Below are 21,907 nucleotides of genomic sequence, written 5' to 3' on the forward strand. Positions count from 1 at the left end.
TCCTCACCTGTTATCTTCAAGTCCTCTCTTGTCCTTTTGAACGTGTTTTCTATATCGACACGTTCTGGTTTCTTCTGCCTCTTACCTCGTTGCGTCTCAGGAACGATCATGTAGCAAAGTCTCCTCATTCCTCCGACGCAACGATGGTGCTCTCGCTATCTGTCCCTAGCTTCTCTAGATCGTCGACCACCTCCCCCCCGCATCCTGCCGGCGACAACCACCAATCCGCCACCATCACCGAAGCCTTGCGCAATAATCCGTTCGGAATACCCTTACGATCTCGTCCCACTGCCGCCGTGGCAGCCTCCTCCGACAAGACGCAAGACCAAAAGGAGCTCAACGAGGCCCTGGAAATCCTGGCCCAGATATTCCCCGACGTGAAAATCGAAGTGTTTCGAGAACTCCTGGTGCGGTTCGACGGACTCAGTCGACTGCAGGTGTGCGTGGACCAACTGCTGCGACATAAAGAGGAGTGGGTGGCTGGACGATGGAATGTGCCGACGGGGTCTGCGGGGAGCGGGGACGATGCCGTCGTTCCTTCCCCCGTGGATGGCGAGCAGTTGGTGGTTCCTCGTAACGAGCAGTTTCGAACCGATGAATACAAAGCTTCGGTGAAACTTGCTCTATCCAAGGAATTCAGCAGCCTGAGCAGGAGCGCCGTGGATGCGGTACTGGCGGAAGTGAACTTCTGTTACATTCGAGCTCGTCCAATTTTGCGTGGCCTTGCGAGCAAGACGTGGCGAGCGACTTTCAACAACATTCTTCCTTTCAGAAGTAAGAAAGACAAACAAGAGCACCCTCTCGTTCTCTGGAAGCGCCAGCCGGACGGTGAGCTGGGCCCTATTCTTAAAGACACCGGGTGCGGGGAGTTGAATCGAGAATTGCACGAGGCTTTGCTGGCGCCGATGCTCCGGATGCGACGCGAGGAACGGGAAGCCAGAGACTTGTCCCTGGCGGAGGAGTTGAATGAAGTCGAGGCCACGGCGGCTAATGCGATCTACGAGTGCGAATGTTGTTTGATGGATGTTACTTTCGAACGTATTTCGACCTGTTCGGACAACTCCCATGTCATCTGCTATGGTTGCATCCGGCGAACGTTACAGGAGGCGGTATTCGGTCAGGGATGGAGCAAGTCTGTGGACGTCGAAAAGGCGACCCTGAAATGCCTCGCACCGTTTAGCCACGAGGCCTGTCATGGGAACTTGAACGCTGAGATTGTCAAACGAGCCGTCCTTCTGGATAAGGCGGGGGCCGAGACTTACCTCAAATTTGAAGGCCGACTTGCCTCGGAAGCCCTCCTCAAGTCCCAGTTGAAATTGATCCGCTGCCCCTATTGCTCGTATGCAGAAGTTGACTCCGCCTATCATACTTCCCCCGAAGGAATCAAATGGCGATTTCGCCGTCAGAAAGTCGGTGATACGATTATCTTGATGTTCATTCTACTAGATCTGATACCCGTGTTCCTGATTCCGGTGATCGTTCTCTTCTTGATCGACCCTTCTCTTCTCTCCATGATCTTACGAAACGCTGTGCTCAGCCTGTCTTTGAAAGCTCGCCGAAAGACGTTCAACTGCTCAAACCCGGCCTGTCGACGGATCAGTTGTATCGACTGTCAGAAACCGTGGCGCGATCCGCATGTTTGCCACGAGCCATTATTACTCGACTTACGCGCCACCGTGGAAGCCGCTCGAACGGCCGCGGTGAAGCGCACCTGTCCTCGCTGTGGGATGTCATTCGTCAAGTCTTCAGGTTGTAACAAGCTGACTTGCGTGTGTGGCTATTCGATGTGTTATCTCTGCCGCAAGGGCCTGAATCCTCCTTTGAATTCGGTGTTTCGATGGGGCCGTGCTGGGCGGCGTCAGCAAGGAGGGATACCAAATCAAGAAAATATCTTTCCTATGGGGAGGGGAGCACCGAGGCTTGAAGCACAGAATGAAGAACTGGATCCGGATGAAGAAGATGCCGAAGGAGAAGGGTACAGTCATTTCTGCGAACATTTCCGGCTAACACCGGGATCTCGGTGTTCGGAATGCACTAAATGCGAGCTTTACCAAGACGTGGATGAAGAAGACGTGGCACGCCGTGCTGGCGAGAAAGCAGAACGTGAATGGAATATGCGTCAAGACACCTCAGGGGTCGGTGTCGGTGCATTACATGTCAACGACGACTTCGCAATGACAGAAAGCAAAGGCCGAATTCTAAAATTGCAGGGGAAAGGCTGCAATTACTGGCTGAATGAAGTGTGGTATGAAGGGCGGTGGAAGATAGAAGGACAGGCTTTTGTCAACTGGCTCGTTGAGCAAACGATTGTCATCGAGGACATTTGAGGTTTGTACGTTCTAGCGTCTTGATTTTGCATTTGTTATTTGTCTTTCTTTTTGCCCTTCGGGCACACTAATGGTTTTCACCTCCCCACACAACTCTTTTGGTCTGATGTTCTATCATAGTATTGGCGTTTATGGTGAATGGGGTAAACAAAAGGGGGTTGGATGTTTTTCTACTCTCGTTTTTTTTTGGGTTCCCTGGGACTGACATTGATGATGTGATGAGATATGACAATCCTTTTGGATAATGACCCGAGCTGCCTTCCATCACTGGATTAATACAATTTGCTTATCTATCCATTTTTTGGCGTCAGTTTCTCTTCTCTTCGTCTGAGCTCTCTCCCTTAATTCTATCTCTTCCTTCTTGTTTCAGTTTCTCGTCATCATCCCGATTCAACGACACTTGGGGCATTAACCAAGCGGCCAAGGCGAAGGCCAGTGCTGATAAAGCCGCACCGATAATGAATATAATGCGAAATCCTTTTTGATACGCCGGTATCAATAGGGAGCGAGCATGATCGGCTTCCTTGGCAGGGAGCTGGGACAGATAGTTCTGGGGGCTCGACAGGAACGACCGTTTTTCGGAGTCACTTAGACCCAGAGAAGACACTGCGGAGGAAATGAGGTTGTTTCTGGAGTCCATGAGAGTTTGAAACCTGTCGGTTGGGATACTCAGCACTTACATGATTGTCCCGGCAATAGCGAGGCCAAGCGTACCGCCCAGGTTTCGGATGAAGCTGTCGAACTGATTAACATTGGTGACTCAGGGTAGTTGGATAAGACAGACATACTTTCGGAAAGAAGTGACAACGGCCATTTCTCGTCGGTCAACCCCAGCCTGTACTGCTATGAGGGCACTGTTGTACCGGTCAGCCATGTTTCCTGCGACGATTCTGGGGTGGAAACTTCACGGTTGCAAGGTATTTCCCACTCCCACGCCGGTCAATATACCATATCCAATCTGCTTCCCCAGCCCAGAAGATTTGTCCAAGGTGGAGAAGAGGCCTAACCCAACGGCCCAGATCATCCAGCCAAAGAGTATGCATTCTCTATATCGGCCTACCCAGTGGACCACGAGACCTGAGACTGTACTGCTAACGGCTTAAGGATGTCAGTCTCAAACATTAGGACGGGATGAAAGAGGGAATGAGTTACTTTGCATTAGAGTGATAGGTAGGAGCATTGCACCCGCCTTTACAGTGGAGTACTCGAAGACCAATTGATAAAAAGTCGGTATGTAGTAGACCTGAACAAGAAAGTTCCACCCGTTCACGAACATGGTGAGACACGCGCCATTGACAATTCGCGAAGTGAAGATCCGCATTGGCACCAGGGGCACTGATGTGCCTTTCCACTGCCAAAGGACAAATGCAACGCAAATGGCAAAGCCCACAACAAGAGTCGCGATTACATATGTCGACTGCCAGGGATATTCGCCTCCGCCCCAGGTCAAACCGAGCAGCAGCACGGCGGTGCCACCGAGGGCGAGAACGACGCCAAAGAAGTCAATCGCCTTCAGCTTGACCTTCCAATCACCGGTGACCTTGCGCAGTGGCATAAAGAAGAGCACGCTCAGGGTAGTAATTGCAGTGAGGGGAAGGTTGAGACGGAAGATCCACCGCCACGAATCTTCGTTGATTGAGGCCAGGGCACCTCCAATTACCGGACCGATACCGTTGGCGATAGCGACCACCGCACCAAGAATCCCTTGGTATTTGCCTCTTTCACGCAGCGGAACTACGTCGCTGACAATCATCTGCGCGACGGTCATGAGGCCACCACCGCCGACACCGGTGAAGGCTCGGAAGATGATGAGCTGGGTTGCGGTTTGAGCCAGCGAGGCGGCCAAGGATCCGAAAAAGAAGATACCCAGACCGACAAAGAGGACCAGTTTGCGTGACCAGACGTCGGAGAGTCGACCATACAAAAGCTGAAAGCAGGTCGATGTACTAACGAGTGTCAGATCATATCTTCTCTGTGGATAGTGGGAGTAGTCGGCCTACACAAAGTAACCGCCAGATATCCACGAAGTCTGGTCACTGGCGTGCAAAGCATTGCCAATGATAGACAAACTGGCGGCTAGGGTAGTTTGATCCATCAAGGCTATGAGGTCGACCGTGGAACAGGCCAGAAATATCTGGATTGTCAGTCTAGTGCTGAGTTAGGCAACTGGTGGCTACCTACCGTGATGATGGTCCTCTTTGGCACATAGTTGGTCTGCTCATTGAAGACGTGCGCAGAAGGCTTGGACTCACCATATGTGTCAGCGGTTGCAGACGAGTCCGAAAGGTCGGATGCATTTGCCTTGGGCTCGAGGACAGTTCCAGTCATCGTTGTCGTTGTGTACCCTTAGCCGATGTTTGGGAGTGATCAGCTCCTGAATGCCGAGGGCCATTATTCCCTTTAAGACCGCGAGACCGTGGGGAGACCGTGAGGACCGCCGACCGGTGGGAACATGTTGAGCTATGCTAAGCGAGGATATTCATGAAGATCAAATCAACCTTGAAGAGTCTGCCAAGTGAAAGAGGGTCTCGGACTAGACGTGTTGATACGGCCGGTTAGGGTTCTGGAAGGGATCAGCATCCCGGCCGCAAACCTGCTCAAAAAAACTCAACAAGGTACTCGCCATGCATGGCTTGCCAAGAAAGTATGTTGACAAGGGTTGGCGTGGCTTTTGAGGACCTGTGGTGAGAAAGTGCTACCCAGTGTCTTTCCAAGGACCTTGCGGTATGACCGTGCGTAGATCTTACTTGTCCTAGCCTGACTTACTGTCTATAGAAGGCCGGACTGTGAAGATCCCACCCAGCTTGACACCCTGAGGACATGACCACTAACTTGAATCCTCTTTTTTTCGCCATCCTGATTCGGCTACGGCTTCCACTCTGAGAAATATCCCACCCTCGATGGCGCTCCGATCACTTTTGTCAGGCGGGAAATGGCGCTTCCTCATGCCCGGGGATTCCCTTCAGGGGAAATGTGACTATGCGATGCAGAAGTCTACTGGCATGTGGGTCAGACCACCACGCAGCCCGTCACGAATGAACAATATGCACCACAGAGGGGTTGCTGCAGAACTATAACTTGAGGCCATTGCCCCTCCATGTAGCCTGATTGATCCGTCACCGGAGCCCTTGCAGATTTTTTCTCCCTTGCATCCAGTGCTTTTGTGCCACGATGTCTAATCTCAACGAACGCAATGTGTACTTTGGCCCGGATTCTCTGAAGAAATACTTCGATCCCGATTCACAGCCCCCTCTACCATTGGTTGAGCTGCCGGAGCATCTGAACCCTTATCGTAAGGATGGTGTACGCATCTATGCGAAGATGATGACCATGCACCCGGCCAATAATGTTAAAGCAATGCCCGGTATGTACCTGTCGGAGCGTTCAATTGCGTCCTACTAATCTAGCGGCCCATAGCTATGAATATGCTCGAATCCAGTGTGGTGCCCGGGAAAACGAATACCATCATCGAGTATAGCTCCGGCTCCACAGTGATCTCAATGTCAATGATCGCTCGGGTCATGCATGGCATCAATGACACACGTGCTTTCCTGAGTAACAAGACCAGCGAGGCCAAGCTGAGACTGATGCAGTTCTTCGGCCTCAACATCACGCTGTTTGGCGGCCCCTCGCAACCCGAGCCCTTCGACGAACGAGGCGGCATCCAGAGTGCCCGGAATCAGTCATTGCGGTCCGAACAGATCCTCAACCCCAACCAGTACGAGAATGATGACAACTGGCAGTCCCATATCCGTTGGACAGGGCCACAGATATACAAGCAGCTACCAGAGATCACCGTGCTCTGCGCGGGCATGGGCACATCCGGAACGATGACGGGTCTAGGGACATACTTCAAGGACATCAAGCCATCTGTGCTCCGGCTGGGAGTTTGCACTGCCCCGGGAGACCGGGTACCTGGTCCAAGATCCTTTGCTCTCATGAAGCCCGTCGAGTTTCCTTGGAAGTCTGCGGTCGACGTGATCGAGGAAGTGAACTCCTTTGACTCGTTCTCTCTGTCCTTGGATTTGTGCCGGGAGGGCATCGTGTGTGGACCTTCTTCGGGATTCAACTTGAAGGGACTCTTCCAGATGATTGAAAAGCGTCAGGCTGCCGGCACGCTGTCGGAGTTGACAGGGCCTGATGGTGCCGTCCACTGCGTGTTTCTGTGTTGCGACTTGCCGTATCAGTACATTGGCGAGTACTTTAGTATTCTTGGGGCGGATAAATTCCACCCCATTCAGAATGAGGTACGTTCTTCCATGTCTGTTGTAGCTGCTGATGCTAATCGATCTCCTGTCCAGCACCTCACCAAGGTGGATCTCTACCGATACGACGAGAGCTGGGAGCGAAGCCCGGTGGTTCTTTTCACTCATTTTTATGAACCTCCCAAGGCGCTGACGCAGAGCTTGCTGAGCAGCATGGCCTTGCGGCCAGCGTGCTGCGTTCTCGACCTGAGAACCGCGGTGGATTTCTCCGCCTGGCATCTGCCGGGATCGGTGAACATCCCTTTGCAGAATCTAGACTCGCACACTCCCAAACCGTTCTCTGACCCAACGGTGCTTGAGAATCAATGGCGGGAGCTAGAGGCCTTGTTCACGGACGCCCAGGCGAACGTGGTTAGCACCCTGCAAGGCCATCATGTGTTGGTGATTTGCTACAATGGAGACACGGCCCGAGTGGCCACCAGCGTGCTGCGGGCCAAGGGGATCGAGGCGGACAGTCTCCGGGGAGGGTATCAGGCCCTGCACGACCACGGCATATGGGGCGATAGTGGAGAGGGATCGGAGCAGGCGTCGTATCCCATGCCAGTGTCTGCCATGGTGTCGCTGCAGAGTAACTAGTACCCACAGCAGTGGCAGCGGCAGAGACGAATGATGAGTGAATATCTTTATTCCCCATTAGGTTATAGTAACTGAATGACATCTTGGCAATGATCCCGTTCCCCCTGCAGAATGCACGCAAATGTGCTCATACCCTCTGTTAGCCCTTTTTTAGCTCTCTGTTAGCTCGTTTTCACCTTTCCAGAAATCTGCTCAATTGCGAGCAGCCCTCGGCCAATCAGCACGGCTGTCTATCACAATGACACGATTCGTTAGACCGTCTATCCTGCCTTTTATTCTACACGACCCGTGCCTGATGCCCTGTATGGCCGACCCTCTCGAAGTCCGGAGACGACAGACGGCCATCAACAATGCATATGGACCATGCGGACGAATCGGGGTCCGGCCTCCCATGGCTGGACCAACCGGTCTGGCTACATTCGTCGCGGGCAGACGAGTGCGAACTGACTCCAGAGCAATGTGCATATCGGTCTGGACACTGGCGATACTGGTATGCTTCATTCTCCTCCTCCCTGTCAATACCCTACAGAACAAGCCAGCAAAACTAACGAAGGGGAAACGAGAGGACGAGAACAGGTACGAAGCAGACCACGTCTACGCGCTTAACACCGTCTACTTCTTAATCGCCACGGTCGGCCTATTCACCATCTTACATTTCCTCTCTCTCTACGCCCCGAGCTCCCTCAGGCGGAGTTCTCCCTGGCGAAAGGCCACCGCGACGGGCCGCTATCTTTCGTATAGATCCTTTCGAGTACCTGTTTTGCGGTACTGGTCGCCTTCGTTGGGCGTGATTGGGTTGGGATGTGTGGGGTTGGTGTTTTTTGCTGGTTTGTTTACCCAGGGGGTGGTGTTCTTGTTATGCGTGTGTTGTTTGGTTTGGGTGTTGACTTGAGTTACCTACTAGCGATGACTTTGGGTCCGAAGCCCTACTACTGGCCGAATACGAGGGAACTCTCGTATGGAAGTAGTCCGCCGATTGCGACGAGGACGGGGTGGATGGCGTTGGCTTTGTTGCCGTTTGTGCTGTGAGTTGATCCTGAGGATAGGGGATAGAGGTATGATGATGGATGCTGATGCTGTCTAGGGCTCTGAGCACGAAAGCCAATCTCATATCAGCGTTGACGGGCGTATCGCATGAGAAGCTGCAGGTATGTTGATATGGTACAAGCATCTTGGCCACTAGGACTGGCTGACTCCTGGTAATGGCATAACTAGGTCTTCCATCACTGGACCAGCTACGCCATGTTCGTGCTGGCTCTCATCCACACGTTCCCCTTCATCATCTTCCATATCTGGAAGGGCGATATGGTCAAGCAGTATAACACGAGCATTGCCTACTGGACGGGCGTTGTGGCGTTGATCTTTCAGGCTTATTTGACGGTTATGTCGTTGCCTTCAATTCGGTATGTTGGCTTTCTTTGAACTCATCTATCATCTAGGAAGTCTGTATGGGATAGTTCGTCAGGGCTAAGAGTGAAACAGGAATCGATACTACGAGTTCTTCAAAGCCACGCACCTCCTCGCCGCTCTCGTCTTTATCCTGTTCTTCTTCCTGCATTGTGACTTTCGTCTCTCTTCGTGGTATGTCCCATCCACCTACCTCATATATCTTCTACCCAGCATCTCCCACTCTAACCACAGATGAACCAAAAGGGACTACTTCATCGCCACTGGCGCAATCTACATTCTCTCCCTCCTCTCCGCTCAAATCCGCACGCACCTCATTCACGGCCGGCACATGGCAACCATCACCCCCCTCCCCTGCGGCCTCCTCCGCATCACAATCCCCACCGTCACGCTCACGACCTGGCACCCGGGACAACACCTCTTCCTGCGCTTCCTCGCCCCGAGCAAACTCGGCCTGCACGCTCTCACCGCGCACCCGTTCACCATCGCCTCGCTGGCCCATGACCCGGATGCGCTGGGGAAGCCCTCGCAGTTGGTGTTCTTCGTTCGTCCGCATAACGGCCTCACGGCACGGTTGGATGCGTTGGCGAGGCATGCGACGGGTGGGGGTTGGAGGTGTACAGTGCTTTTGGAAGGGCCGTATGGTGGGACTGCGGTTGGGATTGGGAGTGCGGGGCGAGGTGATACTCATGCTCATGCTGACACTGATACTGATAGCGTGGTGATTGTGGCAGGTGGTTCAGGCGGCGGATTCGCATTGGGTATGCTAGCTGAGACGTTGAGGTTGAGGTCTTCATCTTGCGGACGAGCGAATGGAACGGTGAAAGTGGTGTTTGCGTGTCGGTCGACGGCCATGGCGCGGTGGTTTCGGGAGGAGAGTGAGGCTTTGATTTCATCATCATCACCGTCCACTGGTTCGTCAGGGGAGTTGAAGCACGAGGGAAACGTGGTTGTGGACATTCATGATACTTCTGTCTCCTCTTCTGCCTCTCCCTCTTCATCATCTTCGTCGTCTCTTTATCAGGGCAAACAGACCCAGAAACAGACCCAGGGTGATGGAACCGGAACCGGAGAACCAGACCTAGGAAGAGACAAAGAGGTAGAACCCGACATCGAGCTCCTCGCGACGGACGACAATACCTACAGGAAAGACACAGGGAGGCGAATGAATCGCGAGACGCAGACACAGACGGGGCTGTTCTACGCCGGACGGCCGAAACTTGCGGCGCGGATCGCAGAGGTCTTGCAGCAGAAGAACAGGAAGGTGGCGATTTATGCGTGCGGACCGGCGTCGATGCTGTTTGATGTCACGAATGCAGCGGCGGATGCGCAGGGACGAGGGGATGGGGGAGATGTGATTTTGCATACGGAGACGTTTTCGTGGTGATCATTTCTTCATCTTGCATAGTATATATGTGGTTTCTATGTAGTAAGGGATGAGGCATTCTATGAATAAAGAGGATGTGTGAATATGATCCGATATGATACATGGTATGATGAGATACCTCGTCTAGATTCTATTAATCTATCTCATGACTGATTACCTATGCTCTGTGCTGTGCCAAGTAAGACGGTACTATATAAAGTACTTGAACCCGAAGGGAAGCAATGGAAATGAATATATGCACCCACCAACGCCAAACCATGTCAAGTCATGTCTAAACGCCATTAACCCAATCCCTAGATCCCAGAATATGTGAAACGAAATGTAAGAAAAAGAGTAGAGAGTTTGAATCACCAACTCACCAACCACACCTGTCATCATCATCGTCGCACCCCGATCGCCTACACCCAAATAGTGCATTGGAGGTCAAACGCGAGAAAGGAAAGGGCATTATTTCCCCTCCAGCAAATTCATCCCCCATTCTCTCAACCGCACGTTTGCCACCCCGCCTACCCCGTACGCCGGCACAATCTTGCCCATGCGCGCGAAGCAACTGGGCACGTAATCGCGCCGGATGCGCAACGCTCGCTCCCGCCACCCCAGCCGGGCGTCCTGCCGGTTATACAGATCCAGACCGAGCAGGTGCATAGGGGTACTAGCGAACTGCATCAGCGCCGGACAGGCGAACTGCGCCATGGTGGATTTGGCGCGTGGCGAGGATGCCACGACGTCGGGAATCCAGGGGCTGACGAGCGCCGGGACATTGAAGGATGCGAAGATCGTGATGCTGTCGCGCAGGCAGAACAGCGCGAACGAGGTCCGGGGCACCTTGGTCGTGCTGTTGGCCGGGGGGTGGCAGGAGGCCGGTGATTGTTGGGGGATGCGCGGTTGGGGAGGCGACTGGGGTTGCGACGACGACTGTCCAGTGGACGGGGACAATGAAGGAGGAGGATTGGCGCCGAATATCTTAGCAAATCGCGCGTCTTTGTAGACGCATATCCCCATGTTTACAGTGGTCGTGGTGATGAACTTGGCGGTCCCGGGGAACACTGTCGAGAAAGACTGGTTGCGCAGGGTCGAGGTGACGGTGTCAATGGCGTTGGCGGTCAGGTAGGTCGAGGTGTAAAGGGTGTAGATGAGCAGGAAAGGGGTGCTGAGGAAGAAGCCGCCGGGATGGGAGATCATGGATCGGAAGCACGAGGTGATGGTCTGACGGATAGGGATGCCTTTGGCAGCTTTTTCGATGATGGCACTGACAGAACAAAGCGTTAGTTTCTGTTATTGACTTTGTAAATCAACATTCTGGAGTCGAGGATAGATACCGGTCGATGACGGTGATGGCTGGACACGTCAAAGCTCCAGCCGTAGCGGCGCTGGCGACGTCGACGCCAAAGCGCGATCCCAGCTGGCGAGTGTTCCAGCTGGGCGAGAGGGCAGGTACGACGGGGGTGTCTGAGAGGGCATTTTGGGGCATTGTCTATACAAGGAAGAATAACCAGAAGAAAAACGAAAAACGAAAAAGCAGAATACAAAGAAGGACTGACAGAAAGAAGGAAATGAGATCACAAAAATGACGGACGAGAATAAGCCGGAGTCGCTCCGATGCCGGATCAATCAGCCGCCTCTGATTGGCCGCGGCTGAGCGTATATCCCTCTACAGTCCAGAACAAGCTGGGAGTATAGGAGAATATGAAAATAAATTGTATGTACGATATATAAAGACTTCTTTTCTGCTGTTCGCCCAACGCCGTTAATCCCAATCGTCTATACATCGCCCGTTAAACAGTCGTGTTTGCCTGGAAATCATCCAGCGTCACGTTGACGGCTCCGGCTTGCACCAACTGTCAACACGTTAGCCTGCATCCATGCCAATCTGACCTCTAGATTAGAACTTACCGCTCGCTGCAAATCATCAATCAAGTCATCCGCATCCTCAATGCCCACGCAAAGTCGGATGAGATCCTCCGGCATCGCGCGCTCCGCCCGCGTCTTCGCGTCGATGCTGGCATGACTCATGCGACAGGGCATACTGATCAAGCTGTTCACACACCCGAAACTGACACTGATTGCCCAGAGCTTGGCGCTCTCGACGATCCGCTCGCTCACGCCTACGTCGCCTGTCTCGAACGAGAGAACCGCCCCGGATCCGCGAGCCATGGAGTGATGCAGGTCGTACTGCGGGTGCGACCGCAGACCAGGGTAGCGCACCTTGAAGCCGTGCGACTCGAGGAACTCGGCGATGCGTTGCGCGTTGGACTGCTGCTGGTCCATGCGCACCTTGAGGGTCTTCACGCCGCGCATCAGCAGCCACGAATCGAAGGGCGACAGTCCGCAGCCGGACGCGTTGATGGGGAAGTACAGTCGCTCGCCCAGCTTCTGGTCGTTGACGGCGATCACGCCCGCCATCAGGTCGTGGTGGCCCGACAAATATTTGGTTCCGCTCTCGTACACGATATCCGCCCCCAGCTCCAAGGGGTTGAGAAGGAACGACATCATGGTGTTATCCGCCACGACTAGGGAGGCGGGGTTGGCCTCGTGGGCCGCCGCGGCGATCTGCGGGATGTCGACCACCTTGATGAGCGGGTTGGTCGGCGTCTCCAGCAGGACCATGGTAGTCTTCTCGCTCAGGACCTCGCGCACCTTCTCCGGCCGCGTGGTGTCGACGTGATGCACGACGATTCCACCGTTCGTGGACAGGTACTTGAGAAGGCGGTTCGTGCCGCCGTAGAGATCGTCGCCAGTTACCACCTCGTCGCCGGGACGCAGAAGTCGGGTGATCACATCCAACGCGGCCATACCGGAGGAGACGACGAGAGCCCGCTGGGCCGACATGACCTTGGCCAGGTGCCGTTCCAGGTGCGTTCTCGTGGGGTTTCCGGAGCGGGTGTAGTCATATTCGCCGCCGCCGTCGCCGGACGTTTGCTTGAAGGTAGCGCTCTATTCAAGCACAATTAATATGACGATTAGATGGCCGACCGAGATCGACCTGGAAAGAATTTCCAGGCAATCGGTGCCCATTCATATCATGCGGACATACCTGGTAGATGGGAACGCTGCTGGCGTTGTACTGGTCATTGCTATCGGTGTAGACCAACTCCGTCGCGATGTTATAGCGTCTACCGGCATGCGGACTGGACGGAGCCGGCGAAGGAGGGAGATTGTGGCCCTCGAGGTCGACGTGAGGATAAGCCTTCTTTAGAGGCGCACCGGATCCTGAGGCCGACATCGCTGCGGGGACGGGACGGGAAGTGAGTCAGAGACACGGCGAGTTCAACGGGAGGTGGATGGCAACACCAATGCAGACGGGAAGAAGAGACAATGGTCGTGAAAAGGGGATCAAGGAGAGGATGAATGAGGAATGCAGGAATGAAGGAATGAAGATGGCAGAAGAAGAAGAATCACGAATTGTCGGTCTTCCCCAGAGTCAAATCACGGGACTGCAGCTGGATGGGCCCACTTGGATTGACCTGATTGGTGGATGGGACAGGACGGCGATGTCGTCATCCGCTAGTGCTCTTTCGGGTAAGAGGTACACCTGAGGCAGCAAGGTGCCTGAATACCTGCATACCTGAGGCACTTCCTCTCTCCTACCGTTCAGGCAAGCATCATCAGGAAGGTCGCTCTATCAATATGTCGACCAACACACGGGAACTACCCTCGATAAGGCAGTCCTTATTCAAATCCCGGTATCTTCCTTGACAGGAAGCATATCATACAACTAGCTCACCAAAAGGGATTCTTCCGTATAGCAGTATACGACATCTTTTATCAATTTCATCTACCTAGCTAACTCCAACAGAAACTTCCAAGTATGGAGCTGATATTCGAGCAATGCATTCAAACAGGCAGGCTACCAACTCACCGGTGCTGGCCATCGGCAGGGATATCGGACTTTTACGTTGTCCTCCACGCAAATCCAACCCCTGATATCTTCTACCGGAACAAAGCTACTTCTTCACTTCATTCCGGAAGATGCTGTCTGGCTGGATATCCAGGATCCCTGTTTGCCTCTCCTACCATGGTGCATAAAAGTAAGATGACACTCCATACTCAATCGCATGATGCACTGCCAGGTCGACATCAGATGAAAGCCTCGAAGACTCACCTCATCTACCACCGTCCATCATGCCTGACTATCGCCGCCGTTCGGGTGACTATCGCACCTCGCGTTTCCAAGACGCGCTGCATATGCAAGAGGCAGTCCAAGTGTACCCAAATCGGGTGGTAGCCATGCAATTCTCCCGAACCCATCGGATGAACTCTATCGGGACCAGTAACCTCAACGGTGGACTTGTAGTTCTGATGGTCTCGGATTGGGCCGCCGTGCTCGCCCACATTCCCCCCCTTCCCTACCCGACTCGGGACCCGCGTGCCGGTTTGAATAACGTGCGCAACAGAATGGACGACTTTGTGGACGAGTACTACCGTTATTATCAATCTCTCCCGCATAGTCACAGTAGGACTTATATTGTTGTGCCTCTGTACCAGGGTCGAATGGCATTGCCGAATCACCGGGACACCGCCGCCGATGAACTGAACCGTAACGGCCTCCCTCAACCCCGGATCGTCTACTACGAGGTTAGACGAGGCGGGGGTGGTCATTTTGCCAGTGGCAGTGTCTTTATCGATGGAAGAGATCGTGGGCGTCCTGAGGTATATGTCGAAGACCGACGAGTCTGACTGTTATCTCCATTGGGGGATGTTGTGGACTGGCACTGGACCGGATTCACGGCAGTCAACTTGAGAGAATGATCGAGCATGTCCTAGTTATAATTAGCTTTGCTTTGTATAAATAAAATCTTTGGTGACATTTTCGGTAGTATTGATACTATAGAACGTAGTTGAGGGTTATCATGCAAATTTGGAGCTAAAATTGCATCATCAAGTCCTCTATTACTACTAGAGTATCTTGAATCCAACTTCTTCCCTCTGTCAATCGCTCGAATGCACTGATATATATTCTTATTTGTGACCAACAAACAAACAAACAGCTTATTATGTAAGACAACAGGAACAAACAAAAACAATCAAGGGAAGACTAAAGACAGCGTGTCCTGACCTGTCAGGTGATGACTCCCCGCAAAATGTCTTGGAAGATCGACTCTCCACGTTGCCAAAATGTCAATCCCTCATCAGCCGGCAGCGCAATCTATTTTTCCCCGGAAGGGGCTTTACGCCATGGCCATCTCGGCTATCTTTAGTGACGCCAACGCATCCTGGACCACGGCCAAGGTTTGGATCGCCGACTACGCATTATCTCCTTGCTATCTCGGTCAGCCCCCCGACGTTGCAGGACGTGGAGATCTGGCGACCGGATACGAACCCGGTCCTACAATCTTGACCCAAGGACCAAAGACAAGCGAAGTAACTATCAAGTAACACGAGATAAGACGCAGCGACCGACCCACTGCGGAGACGGTCTATCGCCAACCCCGCATTCTTCCCATCGCCGCCGCTCAATGGCTTCATCGCCATCTCGAAGTGTTCGGTCGCAACAATGACTCTCATTCATCGTTCCAGAGCCATGGAGGCATCACGCAGGGTCAAGAAGCGGTCATCCAATGCGTACGTGGCTTTTGTTCTACTCTTCTCCCGGTTTCTTCCTCACCGCTAATTATCCTTGTCGTTTGCAAATGAAGCTGCCAACGGTGTCGTCGCCAGAAGATCAAATGCTCGGGTTCGCTGCCTTGTAGCACGTGCAACAAACGCAAATTAACCTGTACCTTTGATGACCGTGAGCAGAAAGTCTTGGTAACCAGGGGGTACATCGAGGATCTCCAGGCTCGCGTCGCCCAGTTAGAACGCGGCGATGAGATCTTTAGCCCGCAGAGTCACGAACCCGACCCGATTCCTGATGATGGTATGTAACGTTCTTGCCCTTTCAGTCTGACATACTCACCTTCTTTTAGAAACCATTCTCACTGAACCGCCGAATATCGAAACCACCGACTTGACCAACCCCCTATCCAGCGGGCCGTCGACCTTCATGACGTCGGCCACCGGCCGGACCTGTAAGTCTCTTCCTGCCGTTGTAACCCCTCGTAGAAATGCAGCTCACCGTCCAGTCTATCTAGGAACGTCCTCCAACTGGTCTTTTGCCCGCAAGATCCTCAGTATGACCCACGAGCACCTCTATCAGTCCTCACTGCCCACGGGGAGTCTGAACTTTGATGGGACCGCGTATGATCTGGGATGGGACGGGATGCGACTGGGCATTCCGGAACTGCCCATGGCCCCGACCCTCGACTTCTCCCTGTACCTCATCACGGCCGTCAAGTTCCACGCCGGCCAGCTGTTCCATCTGTTCGATGAGGAGACCTTTATGGGCGGGCTGTATGCCTTCCACGAGGACCCGCACCGGCAGATGGCTACGTCGGGGCTCTGGTACATCCACTACCTGCTCATCCTGGGCTTCGGTAAGGCTTTTGTCGTGCAAAAGGCGCAGGACGGTCGTCCGCCGGGGTGTGAGTTCTTCGTCAAGGCGTTGCAGCTGCTGCCTGATACGACGCGGCTGTCTCGTGATCCCATCGTCGCCACGGAGATCCTCTGCTGTATAGCGTTGTATCTGCAGTCGATGGACTTTCGGAACTGCGCATATGACTATGTATGTTTGGACTCATAATCATCTTCGTCGACTAGAAGCTAATCGGATAGATCGGACAAGCCCTGCGGATAGCCCTGGCGCAGGGAATGCACACCAACATGCCGGAGCATCTCGGGTACGCTACCGTGCAGCGATGTCGCCGCATCTGGTGGACGATCTATATCCTGGACCGGCAGATGACCTCGCTGATGGGGCTGCCACAGTCCATCCAGGACGACCAGGTGTATGATCTGATGCCGTCGTACCCAGGATCGCCGCAGCGGGCGGCGGCGCTGAGCATGCAGATCAAGATGTGTCAGATCATCGCGGAGATCAACCGCAGTAAGTCTGTTGTCGGTGTCTGTCTAAGGTGTGTTGCTGACCATGACCAGCGGTATACGGGCCTGACGGTCGGTTAAATCGGAAATTCCTGGTGCGCACCAAAACGGCGCTGGCCAGCACGGCGGATCTAGCGAACGAGCTGCGACAGTCACACGACCTGCGGCTGGAGGAGGCATCGATCAGCGGGGTTTCGAGGCTGTCGGCGCATCTACATCTGCTTTACCATCAGGTATTTTCCCTAATGCTTTGAGAAAGACATGCCTAACGGATCAGTGCATCGTCCTGGCCACCCGACCGTTACTGTTCTGCGCTCTTAAAATCCGTCTTCAGTCTCCTGAGCGCTGCATGGCGCTTCAATCGTCGCCGACGGTGCGCAAGCTGCTGCAAATGTGTCTGGATTCGGCGCAACAGATGCTGAATATCCTCGCGAGTCTACACGAACAGAACCTCCTCGGTACTTCTCCCCTTCGTGGTGTGAAAGAAAGCAATCGAACTGATAGAAATCCTGAACAGATAGCTTCCTCCCCTTCGACCTCGAATCAACGTTCGTCTCCAGCGTCATTCTGCTGGCTGCCGGACCCGCGACGGCCGGACTGCTCGACCCGGGGCCCAGCTGGCAGGACCGCGGGGCGCCGATCCTGGATGAGATGGTGGCGCGCGGTAATCGTATTGCAGCGTTCCATCGTGGAGAGCTGGAGCAGCTGCGAGGGACGCTGGGACAGTTGGACGACGAGACGGGCATGCCGTCGCCGCAGATGGAGTGCGGGATGCCGGAGGGATTGACGACGGCGGAGATTCTGGCAGTGGCGGAGTCAATCGATACGGGGGATGTGGATTGGATAGCGCATGCGGTGACGGAGAATAGTATTTGGTGATGTAGAGTGATGTATTCATGGATGCAGATTGGGTTTATGTATGGTATGAACGATGTCTTATGTCTAGCATTTTGTCTGTTGTCAATATCATGTCTATCAATTCGATCAATATCAACAGCAATGTTGATATTTGTCCATGTCAAGTACATGTTAGGAGAGCATAGTCTAGAGTAAGATGTATTCTAATCCACATACAATCAGTGTCATATGATAGTCATGTTCAATGAGAGCAGAATCCATAAGAGAGAAAAAGACAAACATGTATTCATTCTAATCCAACAACCACATAATCCACATAAACAAACATCAACAGAGATGAAATCTACAACTTATTCCCCCTTCCCTCCTTCTTCAAATCCCTCAACTCCATCGAACTGCCCAACCGCCAACTACTCTCGCCCTTCCACTCCCCTTCCTGCTGTTCCTTCCACGCCCATCTCTCCACCTTCTTCCCCCCAAGCAAATCAACCACCCACTCCCCGACCAACGGAAACAACTTCATCCCATGCCCCGAATCCCCAGAAACAACCACCACGCTCTCCTCACTCCCCGGCACATAATCCACAATGAAATCACTATCCTTCGTATCCGCGAACCAGCACAGCATGGGCCTCACGAACGGCCGATCCGCCAGATCGGGAAATGTCTGGCGCAGCAACGCCCGCATCTTCGCTTGGTCTTCGCGCGGCAGGAATGGCTCATAGTCCGGGCGTGAGACGCCCGTGGCACTGTCCGTGTTCACGATCCCTCCGCCCATCGGACACATTTTCAGGAGATTGTCGTCCGTGTCGGGCTCGAAGAAGAAGCCGAGATCGCGCGCGTACGTCACGGGCAGACCCCGGAGCTGGGCCGCCTCGGTGGGCGTGAGCTGGATGTGTGCCACGGACCAGGCCTTTGCGGTGATTTGGCGGTTCAGGGCAGGGAGGAGAGGGGAGACGCCGGCGCCGGCGGTGACGATGACTTGACGCGCGGGGAGGAAGCCGCCGGAGGTGAGTTTCACGCCGGTGCATTTCTTGCCTGCTGCCCCCTTGCTGGTGCTGCCTGCGGATTCATAGACTAGTTCCTGAACCCCCGCGCCTAACCACACCGGTACGCCTGCCTTGCGGACCGCCTCGTACACCGCGACCAGGGCTTTGGCGGAGTGGCACCATCCGTCGAGTTTGTTCAGGTAGCCGTGCCAGCCGGGCATGGCGCCGCGGTAGGGGCCCATGAGGTGGGGTTTCGCGGCATCGTCGTGCCCCAGGGAGACGACGTGGGGGTGGATGGCGGCGTGCGAGTCGGCGGACGCGCGGAATCGGTTCAAGGTGTCGATGGCAGGTTGGGGGGCTTTGCTGGAGACGCAGTGCAGGAATCCGGTTTGGTGGAAGTGGCCGGCGAAGGGGCCTTCGGACCAGGCGGAGATGGCTTTCTAGAGTAGAGGTAGCAGTTAGCAATTGCATTTGGTAATTAGTAGCCATGTTGGGTGGTTTGGTGGGGATGTGGAGTATAGATTCATTGCGATGCGGGGAAGGCAGAGAGAATGTAATTGAGAGAATGGGAGAGAGAGAGAGAAATACCAAAGTCAAATCCGTATAAAACGGATCCTCATATTCCGCCCGCACAATCTTATTCAAATCATTCGCAGCCGACGACCGCGGCGGCATCTGCGTGTCCTGCTCCAGCACGAGAATCTCGCCGGGAGACACTTTCTGCGAGAGATGCAGCGCCGTGGACAGGCCGAATGCGCCGGCGCCGACGATGATGATGGGAGGGGCCATGGTGATAGTGTTCTTGTTTCGAATGAGAGAGTTCTGACTTGGAATTATTGTGAATTGGTTACAGGGAGAGAGATGTCTTTATATCTTGTCTACAGCTCTTTACTTCTGAATGGAGCTGCAAGTTGGAGATCGGAAGACTCTCCGCACCGGGAGGCTTCCCGAGTCTGCTTAGCCCTAGTTTCGTCTACTCCGACTAGACAGCTTCAGATAGCTCTAGATTTCATTTTGATAACAAGAACAAACTAACTAACGACAATCGTATGACATGACATGACATGAGAAATAGTACATTTACTGATTGCTCGGGTACTCAAACCCGTCAATCTCGAAATACTCCTCCTTGATCAATCTCGGACTGGTGAACCGACGCAGCAGATCCGAGCTGCCCGCGCGGTCATTGGTACCGCTGTTCCTGGCACCACCAAACGACTGCTGTCCGATCAGCGCCGCCGTCGTCTTGCAGTTCAGGTACAGGTTGCCCGCGGAATACCGCAGCTTGTCCTCCGCCTCGCGCAGCGCTTTCCGGTCCTGCGCGAAGATGGCGCCCGTCAGCGCGAACCCGCCGCCCGACTGGTCCACCGTCTTCAGGAGCCCGCTCCACTCCGCGTCCGGGTAGACGTAGACGGCCAGCACGGGGCCGAAGATCTCCTTCTCGAAGAGCGCGTGGTCCGGCGACGACGCCTGGTACACGGTCGGCTGCACGTAGAAGCCCACCGAGTCGTCGTAGGTGCCGCCCACCAGCGTCTTCAGCGACGAGTCGGCGTTGCTCTCGTCGATGACCTGGCGGATGCGCTCGAACGAGCCGCGGTGGATGACGGGGCCCATGAACGCGCCCATGTCCTTGTCCGGGTTGCCGATGGTGATGCGCTCGACGCCGGCCTTGAGCTGGGTCAGGAACTCGTCGGCCTTGGACGCAGGCAGGTACAGCCGCGAGGTGGCGCTGCACTTCTGGCCCTGGTACTCAAAGGCGCCGCGGATGGTGTGGTTGACGGCGTTGGTGATGTCCGCCGACGGGTGCACCAGGTGGAAGTTCTTGCCGCTGGTCTCGCCCACCACGCGGGGGAACTCGCGGTAGGTGTTGGCTGCGATGCCCTGGGCCACGCGGCCGTACAGCTGGCGGAACACGGCCGACGAACCGATGAAGTTCAGACCGGCGAACTCGCGGTGCGACAGCGCCACGTTGGTCACTTCCTCCGCGTCACCGGGCACCAGCTGGATCACGTCCGCGGGGAGACCGGCCTCGCGCAGGATGCGGTGCACGATCGTGCTGGCGTAGATGCCGGCGGGCGAGGGCTTCCAGAGCACGACGTTGCCCATCAGAGCGGGTCCGGAGACGAGACTGCCGCCGAGGGCAGTGAAGTTGAAGGGGGAGACGGCGTAGACGAAACCTTCCAGGGGGCGGTAATCCACGCGACTGTTCTCGTTAGCACACCTCCTCTACCCTCTTCAGAATAAGATCTAGGGAAAGAAATACCTCCACATGCCATCCGTTCCCCGATCAGGCTGCTTCTCCAAAATCTCCGCCGCATAATGGCAGTTCAGACGGAAGAAATCCGCCAGTTCGGCGGCCGCGTCAATCTCACCCTGCCAGACATTCTTGCCCTGTCCCAGCATCGTCGCGGCGATCAGCTCGTAGCGGTACTTGGTGGTGGCCAGCTCGGCGGCGCGCATGAAGATGGCGGCACGGTCGACGAACGGCGTGTCCTGCCAGCTCTGCTTGGCCTCGAGGGCGGCGTCGATGGCCGAGGCCACCTGCTCCGGAGAGGCATGGGGGTAGTTGGTGAACTGCACGGCGTGCTCGGCCGGCAGGGGCTGCGAGGTCGACTGCGCGGTGGCCTGCACCTTGTTGCTGTAGACGACGTTGCTGGTGACGGGCAGGCGGGCGCGCAGGTCCTTGAGGGCCGCTTCGACCTTGGCGCGTTCGGGGGAGCCGCGGGTGTATGTGGGCTATCAAAGTCAATCAATGGCTATTGTCTCACTCCAATTGTTTAAGGTGGATAACTCACGTTGGGCTCGTTGCGCGCGGCGGGCAGACGGAAAGGCGCCGTCACTTTGCCCCGAGTCTGCGACTGCAGTGCCCGAGCGGGGAGAACTCGGGGACGAGCAATGAGTCTGCTGGCCATGATGTGTAGGTAAGGTGAAGGTAAAGGAGAAGAGGAAGAGAGATGAGATGAAAGTGTGTAAGTGTAGAAAGTAACAAAAATGAAGCTCCAACAGCTGCACCACCAGCCTTTTATCCTGCAGCAAACCGCGGCGCAACGACGTAACAAAGGCCGGGGAGGCATCCGACTCGGGAGGAGAGCCGATCCCCACAAAATGGAGAGAAGCTCGGTGTATACATGCAGATATGATCAAATAAGATAATAAAAAGATAAACGACAGGAAGTACCC

At 54.6% G+C, this 21,907-nt stretch overlaps 11 protein-coding genes across 13 annotated transcripts; 6 read left to right on the forward strand and 5 right to left on the reverse strand.

Annotated features, from left to right (window-relative positions):
• Positions 1 to 143: 143 nt before the first annotated feature.
• LDX57_007680 (E3 ubiquitin-protein ligase) lies at positions 144 to 2,327 on the forward strand (the record flags this gene model as incomplete). The annotated part of the gene is made up of 1 exon (XM_046089395.1): positions 144 to 2,327. One exon carries the CDS (start codon positions 144 to 146, stop codon positions 2,325 to 2,327), a length of 2,184 nt encoding a protein of 727 aa, XP_045945365.1.
• Positions 2,328 to 2,634: 307 nt separating this feature from the next.
• Positions 2,635 to 4,655, reverse strand: LDX57_007681 (putative MFS drug transporter; the record flags this gene model as incomplete). Its single annotated transcript, XM_046089396.1, has 7 exons — positions 2,635 to 2,956; positions 3,008 to 3,061; positions 3,116 to 3,181; positions 3,236 to 3,425; positions 3,480 to 4,273; positions 4,328 to 4,461; positions 4,509 to 4,655. The coding sequence occupies 7 exons, from the start codon at positions 4,653 to 4,655 to the stop codon at positions 2,635 to 2,637; spliced, it is 1,707 nt and encodes a 568-aa protein (XP_045945366.1).
• LDX57_007682 lies at positions 4,281 to 7,313 on the forward strand. 2 transcript variants are annotated; one of them, XM_046089397.1, is made up of 3 exons: positions 4,281 to 5,691; positions 5,745 to 6,574; positions 6,629 to 7,313. In XM_046089397.1, the coding sequence occupies exons 1-3, from the start codon at positions 5,499 to 5,501 to the stop codon at positions 7,166 to 7,168; spliced, it is 1,563 nt and encodes a 520-aa protein (XP_045945367.1). In that variant the 5' UTR covers positions 4,281 to 5,498; the 3' UTR covers positions 7,169 to 7,313. The 2 variants fall into 2 exon arrangements, with proteins under 2 accessions (XP_045945367.1, XP_045945368.1); XM_046089398.1 differs by having other exon boundaries at positions 4,281 to 6,574.
• Positions 7,314 to 8,074: 761 nt separating this feature from the next.
• On the forward strand, positions 8,075 to 9,962 carry LDX57_007683 (ferric reductase family protein; the record flags this gene model as incomplete). Its single annotated transcript, XM_046089399.1, has 5 exons — positions 8,075 to 8,193; positions 8,253 to 8,316; positions 8,384 to 8,571; positions 8,651 to 8,749; positions 8,822 to 9,962. 5 exons carry the CDS (start codon positions 8,075 to 8,077, stop codon positions 9,960 to 9,962), a joined length of 1,611 nt encoding a protein of 536 aa, XP_045945369.1.
• Positions 9,963 to 10,047: 85 nt separating this feature from the next.
• On the reverse strand, positions 10,048 to 11,516 carry LDX57_007684 (uncharacterized protein). The gene is made up of 2 exons (XM_046089400.1): positions 11,282 to 11,516; positions 10,048 to 11,211 (listed from the first exon to the last, which is right to left on the reverse strand). Exons 1-2 carry the CDS (start codon positions 11,431 to 11,433, stop codon positions 10,410 to 10,412), a joined length of 954 nt encoding a protein of 317 aa, XP_045945370.1. The 5' UTR covers positions 11,434 to 11,516; the 3' UTR covers positions 10,048 to 10,409.
• On the reverse strand, positions 11,508 to 13,322 carry STR3. Of its 2 annotated transcripts, XM_046089401.1 has the most exons (3): positions 12,997 to 13,322; positions 11,856 to 12,896; positions 11,508 to 11,800 (listed from the first exon to the last, which is right to left on the reverse strand). In XM_046089401.1, exons 1-3 carry the CDS (start codon positions 13,183 to 13,185, stop codon positions 11,738 to 11,740), a joined length of 1,293 nt encoding a protein of 430 aa, XP_045945371.1. In that variant the 5' UTR covers positions 13,186 to 13,322; the 3' UTR covers positions 11,508 to 11,737. The 2 variants fall into 2 exon arrangements, with proteins under 2 accessions (XP_045945371.1, XP_045945372.1); XM_046089402.1 differs by having other exon boundaries at positions 11,856 to 13,322.
• Positions 13,323 to 14,084: 762 nt separating this feature from the next.
• Positions 14,085 to 14,639, forward strand: LDX57_007686 (uncharacterized protein; the record flags this gene model as incomplete). The annotated part of the gene is made up of 1 exon (XM_046089403.1): positions 14,085 to 14,639. The coding sequence occupies one exon, from the start codon at positions 14,085 to 14,087 to the stop codon at positions 14,637 to 14,639; it is 555 nt and encodes a 184-aa protein (XP_045945373.1).
• A 498-nt stretch (positions 14,640 to 15,137) lies between these two features.
• Positions 15,138 to 15,338, forward strand: LDX57_007687 (uncharacterized protein; the record flags this gene model as incomplete). The annotated part of the gene is made up of 1 exon (XM_046089404.1): positions 15,138 to 15,338. The coding sequence occupies one exon, from the start codon at positions 15,138 to 15,140 to the stop codon at positions 15,336 to 15,338; it is 201 nt and encodes a 66-aa protein (XP_045945374.1).
• A 145-nt stretch (positions 15,339 to 15,483) lies between these two features.
• LDX57_007688 (uncharacterized protein) lies at positions 15,484 to 17,759 on the forward strand (the record flags this gene model as incomplete). Its single annotated transcript, XM_046089405.1, has 8 exons — positions 15,484 to 15,524; positions 15,599 to 15,819; positions 15,869 to 15,970; positions 16,025 to 16,563; positions 16,614 to 16,884; positions 16,935 to 17,113; positions 17,158 to 17,338; positions 17,398 to 17,759. The coding sequence occupies 8 exons, from the start codon at positions 15,484 to 15,486 to the stop codon at positions 17,757 to 17,759; spliced, it is 1,896 nt and encodes a 631-aa protein (XP_045945375.1).
• Positions 17,760 to 18,002: 243 nt separating this feature from the next.
• LDX57_007689 (NAD(P)/FAD-dependent oxidoreductase) lies at positions 18,003 to 19,516 on the reverse strand (the record flags this gene model as incomplete). Its single annotated transcript, XM_046089406.1, has 2 exons — positions 18,003 to 19,167; positions 19,316 to 19,516. 2 exons carry the CDS (start codon positions 19,514 to 19,516, stop codon positions 18,082 to 18,084), a joined length of 1,287 nt encoding a protein of 428 aa, XP_045945376.1. The 3' UTR covers positions 18,003 to 18,081.
• Positions 19,517 to 19,807: 291 nt separating this feature from the next.
• On the reverse strand, positions 19,808 to 21,795 carry LDX57_007690 (uncharacterized protein; the record flags this gene model as incomplete). Its single annotated transcript, XM_046089407.1, has 3 exons — positions 21,523 to 21,795; positions 20,991 to 21,463; positions 19,808 to 20,930 (listed from the first exon to the last, which is right to left on the reverse strand). The coding sequence occupies exons 1-3, from the start codon at positions 21,637 to 21,639 to the stop codon at positions 19,808 to 19,810; spliced, it is 1,713 nt and encodes a 570-aa protein (XP_045945377.1). The 5' UTR covers positions 21,640 to 21,795.
• Between the last annotated feature and the right edge of the window lie 112 nt (positions 21,796 to 21,907).

Source organism: Aspergillus melleus (genome assembly GCF_016097325.1).
Source record: "Aspergillus melleus strain CBS 546.65 chromosome Unknown contig4, whole genome shotgun sequence".
Classification (NCBI taxonomy): Eukaryota; Fungi; Ascomycota; class Eurotiomycetes; order Eurotiales; family Aspergillaceae; genus Aspergillus; species Aspergillus melleus.